This window comes from Trachinotus anak, unplaced genomic scaffold (genome assembly GCF_046630095.1).
Source record: "Trachinotus anak isolate AG129_WGS33_773 ecotype Australia unplaced genomic scaffold, CSIRO_AGI_Tana_v1 ptg000013l, whole genome shotgun sequence".
Taxonomy (NCBI): domain Eukaryota; kingdom Metazoa; phylum Chordata; class Actinopteri; order Carangiformes; family Carangidae; genus Trachinotus; species Trachinotus anak.
In genome coordinates, this window is record NW_027273864.1 from 16,757,236 (window position 1) to 16,770,360 (window position 13,125).

Consider the following 13,125-nt stretch of genomic DNA (forward strand, 5'->3'; position numbering starts at 1 on the left):
GGATAGTGGCCAATTCACTGCATCAGGAAAGAAAAGTGAGGGTCGCTGACACTGCTAACTCAGGTAGGAGGTCCCCGGTGAGTGCATAGACCCGTATGGATGTTTTAATTGATTGCTTGTTGGAAGCGTCAGTGGACTGTTTTGAAGATTGTGATGTATTGCTTTTAAGTCCTTATCAACTGTGTTGACTTGACTCCATGATTTCATTAAAACTGAAAGGATGACATTATCACTAAACCCCTTATGAATGTAATAATGAATGCGTTGTTTGGACAAATTGAAAGTGCACAGCTTGTGCCCTCAACATAGTGCAGCATGTGTGTTGGTGCATCTTCTCTTAAAGTAGCAGTAGGCATTTGTTGAAAATTAATGATATGCACCATGTTGGTGTTGAAACTCCACAGACTCCATAGAAGTGAAATTTTGATGTCAATGAAAAATAGAACAATAAAGCCTACTTTCACAGGAATCTCAATGATAATTGAAGGGCTTCAAAAGGAAAGGAATGGCAATTGCTGACAGGTAAGCAAATTCAAAATAAAAATCACCACCCTCTTGGCCTCCAGGGAAAATGTCTGTTGTGCAACAAAACCTAAAAAGGTTCAAAAGCCTATTTCAAAATGCCTCTGAACTCCATAACACATTGCTCACTGAGTTTCCTCTACCTGAGGAGGAACAGAGGAGGCAGGAGGCACGGTTTCATTCCAAAAAAGGCTGGCATTGATATCCTTATTGAAGAAATACCAGTATGGTTAAAGGGAAATGGATATTCAAATGATAATGATGGTGAAAATACTAAATCTGTGTGCCAAGATGACATTAAACCTGAAGATGTGCTTAGTGTGTCTAATCAAAGGTCAAGCAGAAGAAGTCGTTCTCATATCGGTCTCTAATTTAATCTACACATGTAAAAGAAAGGGCAGAGAAAGCAGCTTTGATGGAGGAAGCTGTTGCTCTGAACGGGAGACATGAACTAGAGGCACAAGAGGAAAAACTCAGACAGGAAAGACGCAAGGAGCAACTGGAGCTTGATACACACATAGCTGCGGCCACTGTAAGACTTTCTGTGCTGGAAGGCAGATGGTGGGGGGAAGGTCCATTCAAATGGAATGAGTTCCTATATGAGCAAAGGACTTAAAGACCAAAGACTTGAATTCAACCCAAATTAGTTTGTGCCAAAAGGAAAACTTTGTATCAAGGCTCAAACATTACATGTGTTTCGTCTACACATTATGTCTGACTAAACAGCAAATGTCAGCTACTTTACCACAGAGACACATAACCATATTTGGTGGTAATCCATTGCAGTGCGTTTCCTTTATTAGGACTTTCGAGCATTGAGGAGTGGACCAGCTGTTATCAAGACTGTATTTTCTGGAACAATACACCAGGCAGCAGTCCAGTGAACTGGTTTTAAACTGCCTACATATGACACTACAAAAAGGCTATCAAAGGGCAAAATGTCTTTTGAAATAACAATTTCGCACCATACACAGAATAGAAACAGCATATATAGACAAAGCATTTGGATGGCCTGTTATGTAAGCATTTGTGTTATTCTGATGAGGTCACTGCAATGCTATGACAGAGATACAACATCATGTGATAATGAAATAGTCATACAAGCTGCAGGAAAGATGGCGGTCTACAGCTTATGAGACACAATAGCAACAAAGCTTCAGGGCCACATTCCCAGATATGTTAAAATGCTGGAGAGCTAAGTCAAAGTTTTATCTTGTACACCTTTTGGTAGTTTTCAGATGCACTGCCAAGCACGTTAATAAAGGAAAAAGAAGTTACTAGGAGCAAACTGTTACCCAAGAGCAACAACAAAGGAAGCAGCTTTGCAACAATAATTGCAGCTACCAACCTTACTGTAACTCCTAAGCCCACAGTGCACGAGATGCCAAAACAGCCCCAAGTATTGAAGGAGTTGTCCTCAAAATCCTGCCTTTTTATTGTGAAGAATGAAATCCTTTACTCTGGTGTTCAAAGCTGAACGCAATTCTTCAACGGGAGAAAATGAAATACCAAAAAAGAAAGAAAGTGGCAGAACATAAGGTGCATGCACAGCTACATCACTTTACAGATGCCAGTGACCATGGTTATGGCACAGTGTCTTATCTGACTTGGATAACCTGGATAAGAGGGTACATCTTTCATTTATCTTGGGTAAAGCCAGAGTTTCATCATTAAAGCAGACAACAATTCCTTGTCTTGAACTTACTGCTGTCAACAAGAGGTTGAGGAAGAAACTTCCTTTTCATTTGGGGAAGTCTTGCTTTTGGATTGACAGTGAGACTGTGCTGAAATGTGTTAATAATGAGACCAAATGATTTTACATCTACAATGGAAGCAACAAATGCCAGAGATGGATTGACCAAGACCCTTTGATCTGCAGCCCATTTCCTTAGAAGATCCAGAAGTAAAAAGGGATCTAATGTCCATCAAACTCATGAACTATTTGCCTGAGTGGGTTAAACTCAAGATCTCAATCACTGGGTTCCTTAGACTCAAATCTAATCTTCTGGAGCTAAGGAGAAATTGGAAATTGTGGCTTTGAAAACTAAAAATAAACCAGAAAAAGTAGAAGAGGAGATGGCAATGACCAGAGATGCAGTTCGTAGTCAACCACTATCTGTAATGACCTCAACAGAGCAGAATTTGCCATTATCTGCTTCACTCTGCAAGCCACGTTCAGGGAAGAAATCTCTTTATTGGAAAGTGGAGCATCTGGTGTACGGAAACCCAGTTATATCTACAGATCATATTCAACATTGAAGGATGATTTGTTGAGAGTGGGTGGAAGACCCAGTTGGACAGCCTGATTTGAGGAGCAGAAACATTGTGTAATTCTCTCGAAGCTTCAACATTTATCCAATCTCATTATGTGTTACATTCACCAACATGCTGGAAGAAATCATATCCTCTCCACTTTGGACAGAAATACTGGATTACAAATGCCAACTCTGCCTGCCGAAAGATAATATTACACTGTGTGGTTTGTTGACAGGACAGCCAAGTGAAAAGAAAATGGCTGACGTGCTTCAAGAAAGAATTAGTCCGCACTTGTCTCTTTTTACCAACATAGGAATGGACTACTTTGGGCCCATTGAGGTCAAGAGGGATGTGTTATGGTCAAAAGATATGGAGTGATTTTTACCTGCATGGCTAGTTGGGGTGCACAATTCGGAAAATCTAATGATTCAACTGTATTTTGATTCTTGGGTGATTCACAATTCTCAATTCAAAAACAGCGGTAATAGGCCTTATGGTATATGAGGGTATATATTTCATATACCTATATATGATGGTCAGAGGTGTAGTGCTATTTGTTTAAGTACCAGTGCGCACCTATGACGGCTCGTTTCAAAGGTTATGGGTGGCAAGTTTACATAGATCAGTCAACAAGGACCACGTGATGTTAAACTGACTTTGTGAACAGTTTCAACATCTTAAGAATACGCAGCAGACAACCAAACATAAGTAGTAACTAAGTAGTGTTAAACAATGCCATGGATATAAAACTGTGGTGTCACACAGTATAGGTGAATGAGCACAAGTAGTATGTATTTTTAATGGTTTCATTTACTTAACAAATGAAGCTGCATTGGAACTATCCATTCAGAGGAAAAGTTCAATGCAGAGCAGAGGTCAAAGCTGATAGGTTAGGCTATGAAAATGTGCCTAAGCTAGCTTTCTTTTCCAGCAGCACTGTGGAAGCAGCACAAGCTGTCCAAGTTTAACAGGCTGACTTTGTCATGTTTCTTTGTAAATGCATCACAAATAAAGAAATGTCAGTAGAGTCGATGAATAAAAGGATGGTTGTTTTTTTTGCCTTTTCATCTTTACTAATTAACAATTGAATTCATTGTGCAGCTCAGAGGCTACCAGCAGGCTATCAGCAGCTTGTAAGGTGGGGTGTTTTCTTGCCTATTACTGAATGAAATGATGATGTTTGGAAATCAGTCAATACACCTTAACTGTCATTATGACAACTTTGGCCAGTTCAATTGTTTTTTTTTTTAGCTCTCTTGTATGACATACGCCTTAGCAATGTTCGGATCTTTGAGCGCTTAAAAAGTATATAAAGTCTGCATATGGCATGGGTATTATTGAGCTCCTTCTTCCCCTCAAGGTTATAAAATCTGAAATGAGCCCAAATGCTTGCCTTTAATGAAGATGGGGCAGGTTGATTGCTTTTTCCTTTACATTTTCCATTGCTCACACTGCACTTTCCTCTTGCTCATGCCAATGTCAGAGTCTCAACTTAAGGACTGGCGTGCTAAACTCATGTGAGGAAAAAATCTAAACCAATGCTGTTATAAGGCTAAAGAATTTGAATTGATCGGACAACGGCACAAATTTTGTTGGAGCACAGCAAGAGTTAAGAGAGGCCATAGCTTTGTGTTGTGTTCTTAAAGCAAATCCCCTAAACAAGATGTTATTTTTATTTAAGAGAACTTGCTCTGAATTATAAAAAAAATAAAATGAGAAATAAACACGGGTGTCACGAAATGGAGGCAAGAAATAAAAAAATTCTTTTGATATGTAATGCTGTTTACATGAGGTAAAGGTCGGTCTCATCTACAGCTCAGCTCCCTTTGGATTTGTCGTCCAATTAACAGTGTATGGCTCTCCAAGGGGGACTGGCAGGAAGACTGAGCAGTCAGTAATTAGTCTTCTCTCTCCCCAGGACATGACAGCAGTATTAACACATGGGGCCGTCAGGGAGACGACTAAAAGCCGAGCCCACATCCTTCCTCCCAGAGGGGGCAGGAATAGGTGTAGTCATCCTGTCAGGTCAGTTGTCACACATCTAAATGTATGGCTACAGAAAGACTTTGGGTGCTGTTTAACAGTTTATTAGAGAAAAGTTCCCTGTTCTACTATTTCAAGAAAGCTTTTCATAAATTTGACACCGCACAACCATTTCCACCATTACATTGGAGCCAGGTCTTTCTGTGTTGAGGCCAAAGTCAGTCATTTACTGTTTAAGTATGTTATTTCTCAGGAAATAAAAATCCCCCCATGGTTGTTCCCTCTTATTCTCTCTCCCTTGGTCAGAGGTCAGGATAAGATTCAATAGCAATGACTCTTAGGTGAGGTGAGGTTGGGATTTAAGTCTCAGTCAAGGACACCCGAACAGGGTTTTTTGCCCACATGGGCACATTTAACCTGGCTCCTGTAGTCTCCCCACACACCCTGCTGTGGTCTCACCAGGATTATTATTATAATACACAAACAGCTCTCAAAGAATTATTGCAACTAGGGGACTAACTTATGCCTCCTATGCGTGTGAGCTATGAAATGAAACATCACTGTATACACATATACACTATATGCTTTATACAAAAAAGTCACCCAATCTATGAATCCACAAGAACATTCTCCATGTCACTGTCCTTGAAGTAGCATTATTGTACATCTTCAGCATCCCAGAGTACAGTCTCAGTTCTCTGGTTTTCCTGCCTCTGGGGAGAGCTGTTAATATTCACAGATGCTGCAGTGTACAAAGGAACACACTGTACATACTGTAAATCCTCCAGCTGAATGGCATGTTTCTCTACTGTGCTCTCCAGCAGTGCAACTACAACTGTCTTCCGGTTGTAATTACAGCCAAACCCTCTTGTAATGGCCATGTGATTCTCCTTTAAGTGGGAATTAATTGTAGTCTGCTTGAAATCGGAGTTCAGTAATCACAATACAGTGGTCAGTACATTTTGTTGCCCTGTTGTTCTCGATTGCATGTCGCACACTGTAGCTTAGGATATTTATTTTGAGTATCTATAAATAATGTGAAAATCTAAAGCAGTAAAAGCATTATAAGCAATCTTTATGATAAACCCACAGTCTACACAGTCACTGTAGTTTAAAGAGGGTTGTCGGTGGAGGATTCTTTTATTTTTATATCTGAAACACTATTGATGAAATCCCATCTGGGAAATTTTCTGTTGTTAGACAGGCTTTGGCTTTGTCAGGCTATATGATTGCATATCTGTTTGCAAAGTTTCATCCTTGACCTATACTTAAAAATAAAATAAAATACATGAGCGACTTATATACATGAATGGGTTGTGACTGAATCTAAACAAATGAATATTTTTCCTTTCACTTCCTTCAGTTGATAAAATGAATTTAAGTCTCATGTTGCTTTTTATATTTCAACACATGGAAAGTGGAGCAATGTCAACTAATTGTCAACTAACTGTCAACTTTGAGCAACCAAGGCAATGTCATACCTTAACAGAATGAAGCCGTTATTGATGTTGTCTGTTACAGCGGTATTTCGCATGCATGGTGTCTGCTTTGAGTGTTCTTTATATTGTCACTTTGCTGGTGTGACCGTACTACGTACTCAATAATTAATAGAATTAATGTGTAGTACAGATTTGTATACCAATTGCACTTTAGTGGTGCAAATTACAATGGATCAAATTACAAACTGACCCCTGTCCAAAGCCTCCTGCACACTGACACAGATATGACACAAAATACTGCCACACACTGAAGTATTATAGAAAATCAGCAAAGAAAGCCTGAGATGCATGTTATATTTTCTTAAAGCTGAGCTATCCTGAAGTGAAACTAATTCAAACAGGTTTGCTGAATGTTAATTTAGCCTCAGTATCTCTAATATGACGAAAAAAAAAAAATAATAAGTTGGACTGGATTTGGTCGACAAATAAAAAAATGAAAAGACTCGTATTTTTGATTGACCTTTGTGACTTTTCATCAAGAAATGTCAATACTAACTTCAAACAAAGGCTTTGACCGAGGGGTCCCTTGATCCCTTAGGCTCCCTGGCCTGTGCTGTGCCTGACAGGCCCACTCAGTAATTTAACCATGCTCACAGACAGCGGAAATGTTACAACAAAGCTTATGGAAAGGGGGTGACAACGACGGGTGGTTCAATCTTGAACTAGTAGCTCTTTCAATTAAATGTCCAAAACCAGATGTTTAACTTGTTGTACATATGGGACTTCTAGGGCCCCTGGGGGTTGGGGGACTGATTGGTGACGCAGCCCTTTGGGCGAGTGAAGCAGTAGTTAATCATTTTCTTAATTTGGTTGCATTCAACCCTTCAGTGCTTCAAGTGTAGCATCCTCCTGGCCTCCAGTACCCCATACAGACGGAGCTGGCGGTCGGTCTCGAATAAAAAAACTAAATTTATGACAAATCCCACATGGCTCTGCAGAGATAAATAAAGCCAAACTAGTCTCTTTTACTGCTCCTCTGTTGCCTGGTGAGCGTGGACGCGCCTGGATCCACGGGCTGCTGGAGAGAGAGAGAGAGAGAGAGAGAGAGAGAGAGAGAGAGAGAGAGAGAGAGGCCTGTGAGCTTGTGGTGGTGGTGCTGTCGGTGTATGTGGGAGCAGGAGGAGAGACGCTGCAGTGTCTTGGCAGCTGCATTCGTGCATCTCCCATCGTCCGCGATGCCTCCGCGGCCAATGCCTTCCTCCTCCGCGTCCACTTGACAACAGAAACCGGCAATGAACTCGTCGGGAAACTGTGCCTGAGGTTCACACCGCAGCAGCTCCTCGTTTGTATGTCCCAGGAGACGGTCCGGAGCGCTTCATTCACTCGCCGAAACCCCCGAGACGAGAATTTTTTTTTTTTTTTTTTTTTTTTTTTTAATGGAAAATGGCGATAGGCAAAAGGTCTTGCAGCATCGTCTGCTTGGTATCTATCCAGATTATCTTGATTTTCAGCGCATCGTGGCCTGGAGCAGCGGCTCTCACATTCCCGCAGCAATACACGTAAGTAATGGGCACCCTGGTTGAAAACATAGCGGGGCTCTGATGGGAGACAACTTCGGGCTTGTCCGCTCAGCTCTGTTGCCAGGAGATACTTCAGTCGTCCTGTTTTATTTTTTTTTTTGCTGTTATATAATTTGACAGTGTTGACGATTACATCAATGTAAACGCTGGGTATTTAAAGCTCAGGGCTCAGTAAGGTGTAGACCACACTATGACTGGGCATACATGAGAAAGCTGTCCAGATCATTTACAGGCATATGTTTCAGTCTAACAGGGAAGCTCATTAATATTTATTTATCAAGTTAGCTTTAATATTAGATAGAATTAGTAGGGGTTGGACAATAATTTATCCTCTCCATAACTATATGATGGGTTGTAGCCTTCATTTGTAATTCCCTGAACAGTAAAAGCTATAGAGCAATTGGCATATTGTCTCAAATCAGATACCTGTGTTTATATAATTCAACATTACTCTCATCACCATAATGTTCTTCCTTCAGCGTTAAATCTGGGTGCCATTAGTTTTAAAGAAATAATGTCAGTGGTGGTGAGATGTGATGTGAAGTGAGACTTTGCTTTGAGTAAATGAGTGCCAGTGAAGTTATAGGAGAGGTTGACCATGGCTTCAGGTAGTTTAAGTAGTCAGGGACTCATGGTATTTGGCAGATACCATTAAGTCTGTGCAATTGTTGCAAAACAATTGCAGTTCTATCTCTCTCTCTCTCTCTCTCTCTCTCTATGTTCCCCCTGCTGTTCTTGTGCGCCAGTACTAGATTTTTCTATGCCGGCTTTCAAGCAAAGAGCAAAACATTTCTTTCATTTTATGAAACACCCACCTTTAATACAACCTTATGAGTATAACAACATTACTGTAATAGCTACTAGTAGTACTGCATGCTCAGTAGTACCAGTAGTGGTTCTACTACTTTGCATAGAAGAATGAAGGTGTGGTTTTTACTGTGAATGCCTGCTGAATTCCTGCATTAGAATGAACATTTCCTCTTTCTCTCTTTCTTTCTTTTTTTTTTTTTTTTTAATCGATCTTGAGCTTAGTTCTTCATTCTTAACCTTTAACCCATTACTGTTAAGTACAGCTGGCACTTAACTTGAGACTGCAGTTATCCGGGCCCACCTCCAGGCTCTGCAATCAGGCTGCTCTGGAGGGAGGAACAGGCCAGATGGTCTACTCATCTTCGGGGCACACAGTGAGGGATTTCTGGCCAATCACAACTGGAGAACCGAGATGTATTTACCAATTAGGAACAGGGGTCTATAAATCTGGGAGGTGTGTGTACGTGTGCATTTTATGATGAATTGGGTTATTTCAAATAGGGTATAGCTGCTGCGTTCTCCTCCTCCTCCTCCTCCTCCTCTTTCTCCTCCTTTCCACGGATTTTTCTGCTGAGTGCTCTGAAACAGCTACACAGCCCTCTGCCCTGGGTCTCTTCATGTAAGCTAAATGAAGCAGAATCGCTACGCTGAAGAACAGCATCTCATTCCAATTAAGAATTAATACTGCAGCAGCAGTGAGGATTTATTCCCCTTCTCCCTCTCTCACTTCGCCCTTTTCACTCCCACCCTTCTGTCTTGACTCTCTTGCTCTCTGTCTCTGCATAGAGATAGATAGATAGATAGATAGATAGATAGATAGATAGATAGATAGATAGATAGATAGATACCAAATACAATACTTGGCAATGTTATTTCCTGTCTAGAAATTGTGGCATCCTCATACTGCACAGAACCAGACTTTGATACTGGAAACTGGAGTCTGCATCATGCTTCCCTCATGTTTTCAGGTCAATGCTAATAAAAATAAATAAAATAAAAAAAACTTAATAAGATTATATGGAAAACCATGGTTTTAAGGCTGCAACTTGATTAACCAATTAATTCAGCTGATCAGTAGAAAATGTGTAAAATAGAAAAATAAGCAAACAATAAAAATGTTTATTACAGTTTAGTTGTTGGGAAATGAATGAAATGTCCAGGCACCTAGTTAACACACACATGCTGAGGAAGGCAGAGTCCAAACGTCTGTTTGTGTAGTGGTCTGTTGCCAATAATTTAGTAACAAGAGTGAGAGTTTGCAGGTATGCTAGCAGCTCTGTGACACTACAGCAGTGCTTTCATTTAAATACTAATGTTAGCATGCTAACATGCTCACAATGACAATGCTAACATGCTGGTCTAAGTGTGTTTGAATGCCAACATTTGTCAATGAGCACTAAATGTAAAGTAAAACTAGTACAAAAGTATAAAAGGTATTTGACTAATAGAAATTATAAGGATCACCAGAGTCATACCAGTTCATTCATGAATGTTTGAAACAAAGTCTTGACAATCCATGCAACAGTTGACGAAATATTTCATTTAAAACCATGAATTCATGTGAGCCTCACCAAAGGAAAAGTTAAGGGATCAACAGAGTCAGTAAAATTCATTCTTTGAGGACCACAAATGTCTGCAAAAAAATTTAATGTTCAATCCATCCATCCACTGAAATATTTAAGTCTGGACCAATGTGGTGGACTGACCGACAGACAGAACCATACAACTTACATGGCTAAAATTGTAACCGGAACAGCCTTATGCTTCCAACAAAACATACTGCAAATAACCATGAATTTAATTTTTAGGAGGCTATTGTGCGAGATGGATGGATGTACTAGGTACTGTAGACTGATACTATAGATAGATAGGTAGATAGATACATACACATACTGCTGTAAATTTCTCCTCAATCTGTCTCCACCTATTGCTCTGCTGCTCCACCCTCTCAACCTCTCACTGTCTCCACTGTAAGTGAATATGGGTCACATCACGTAGAGCTTCTCTCGCTCTTATCCCAGGGGTGTGTGCGTATAGCAGGTAACAGAGTAGAAGCACAAGTGTGCTGTGTTATTCAGCCGCCTCGTCGCAGCACTGCGATACAGAGTTTTCTGATATCCCTCTCTAGAGGAGAGCAAATGGAGCACACAGTAAAAAAACTTGGATTTGTGCTTTAGCTGCACTGACTCACACAGTTAAAGCTGCTCTGCAGTTCTGTGGGCTACAGTCATGTAAGAAAACTGGTACATACTAATGTAATAGGTTATGTTAAAAATCCTATTTGACCCATTTCAACGATTAAAGATAAAACTGAAATTTGGAGGATAAAGTTTCCCTAAATGTAGAGAAAGACACTTAATAGTCTAGTGGTGTAGCTGGACCAACATGAAGTAAGTTCCATATATAATTCCCTAAAGGCACTTGTGCATTGTGCTGTACGGGGACTAAAAATGAAAGAAAGAAAGAAAGAAAGAAAGAAAGAAAAAGAAAGAATTCAATCTTTGGTCATCAATCCTAGATCCTAGATCACCTAGTCCAAGATCACACTTTAAGACAAGTCCACTCTCAACATATTTTGGCAGAGACAGCAAATTCTAATAATGTCAATTTACACATCTACAAACCATCAAATCAGAATATGCCATTAAATGAAACAGAATAGAATGGTTAATATAATAATATAAAACACTGTTTTTGTGTAAAGTTAAAAAAATTTCATTAAAAACTGAGGACAGACTGATTTGTTTAGCTGAAGCTGGAAGAGGGAATTTTGCTGAAACATACAGATGCAGATAGAAGATGAATTCATTCATATCAGATGTGACAAGTACATCTGACATGCTTCAAAATTGATATCGCACAGCCGTGACACAGTTTGCAATCAAGATTTTATTAGACCTATATTGCACAGGTTGACATATAATGAACCTGCAACCCTGTATTTAGGACACTGAGAATCACTGTTGTCACTAAATATATACACATGAAAACTTACCTTGATGAGATCAACAGACTGTTTAAAGTCATAATTAAAGTTTTGAGAAGAATCCAAAGATTGACCGTGAGAGTTTCAAGGTTATTTAAAAACATTTTTCTTTTAGATATTTTATATCTGCCAAACATATAACTGTGAAAATCATAAGATGCTGACTCACCATTGCTCCATTTGGAAAAGTGTCTCTGTAGAAGGAACTGTTCATTTATCACTTTATAAACATATTAGATCAGCCAAGGTGCCCTTGGTTTTAGAGCCACAGTCATAACATCAACGCATTGGCCTATGACAGCTTAATAGAAAATCAAGCCCAATGACAAGTGAAGTATGTTTTTGGAATAGTTTATCAGGAGATGAATATTTTTCCAAATGGCTACTACATTTGCAGTTGTCACCATGGTGAGGGAAAAAGCTGCTGCCTGCTGCTGCTCTTTTTTCACTGACTGCCTCAAACTGAAAATAATTTCACTTTTAAATAGTGCTGTGGTTGTCAAAGACTCTTCATCAGGCATTCAATCACATCTTAAATGGGCCCTCAGAGTGATAGTCTTGATGTAGCTGGATAGCTTACATCTAAGTTTTTCACATTGTTCCCTTTACTTGACACTTTCCGGAAACCAAGAAGTAACTTTAGACTTCAGTGTAAAAAGCCAAGGACTGTACTGAGGGCTCTCTATTCACCATCAGGTCTGAAAGTGTTTTATGTCCTAAATTTCAGTTCATATTTCAGTTCATTAGAGAAAAGGAAAGCTTGGCAACATCCCAAAAAAGTTGTGTCTTTCTGTGGATGTGGACGGTTGAATTGAGATTTGTGGCTCATCTGACACAAGGAACAAGCTCGACAAGACTTAAATCTGTGTTGTTGTCTCGTAACTCTGCTGGGAGCTGTCTGACTGATAATGGATCGACTCTCTGGGCACTTACAGGATTTTCTGGGTATTAAGATTTATTTCCTTGTTCAAACTAATTTAGGTAAAAAGCTCAAATAAATGTTTTTTTTTCACCCCAAAGACTTCTTTCATCCATTTGGCCATGCAGACTGAATTGTAGGATCATCTGTTCAGTCAGTGAGTGAAGGTTGAAACACTGAAGGGAGGCAGGTGAACGGAAGGAGCTGTGAATCTTTAGTGAGGGTATGACCGATCAACAATCCCCAGGGTGTCTTGAGGATAGGGTGGCAAAGTCTGGGCATACAGGGAGTCTGTAACATAAATACTATAGTATTTACTAATCTTTTGAACATATATAGCAACTTAAGCAGTTTGTGTAGGATTGTGTGTGCTGCTTTGAAGTTGCAGATGGGGATGTGATTATGCTACACTATCAATGAGAGCACATTTTGGAAGAAGACGGACAGAGCAGTACTGTACTGTAGTAAAGGCAGTGTTTTTGTTTTATTGATTCAAAATTATCAGGGGACGGCACACTGTGTTCATCAAAAAATGCTCCACAGAGATGTTGAAATAGACAAAAATAATGGAAATTGTGTGGTGCCATAGAGTTCCTCATTCTGTTTTCCCATTTCATATTTTTCTTTAAA

At 39.7% G+C, this 13,125-nt stretch overlaps 1 protein-coding gene across 2 annotated transcripts in view; it reads left to right on the forward strand.

Annotated features, from left to right (window-relative positions):
- The first annotated feature begins 7,339 nt into the window (after positions 1-7,339).
- LOC139631011 (voltage-dependent calcium channel subunit alpha-2/delta-2-like) overlaps positions 7,340-13,125 on the forward strand; it is a 38,351-nt gene continuing 32,565 nt past the window's right edge. For both annotated transcript variants that reach the window (XR_011693266.1, XM_071494926.1), the window contains exon 1: positions 7,340-7,759. Coding sequence is in view for 1 of the 2 variants with exons in the window: in XM_071494926.1 (XP_071351027.1) it covers positions 7,644-7,759 (116 nt within the window). In the remaining variant the exon portion in view is untranslated. The remainder of the gene's footprint in view (positions 7,760-13,125) is intronic.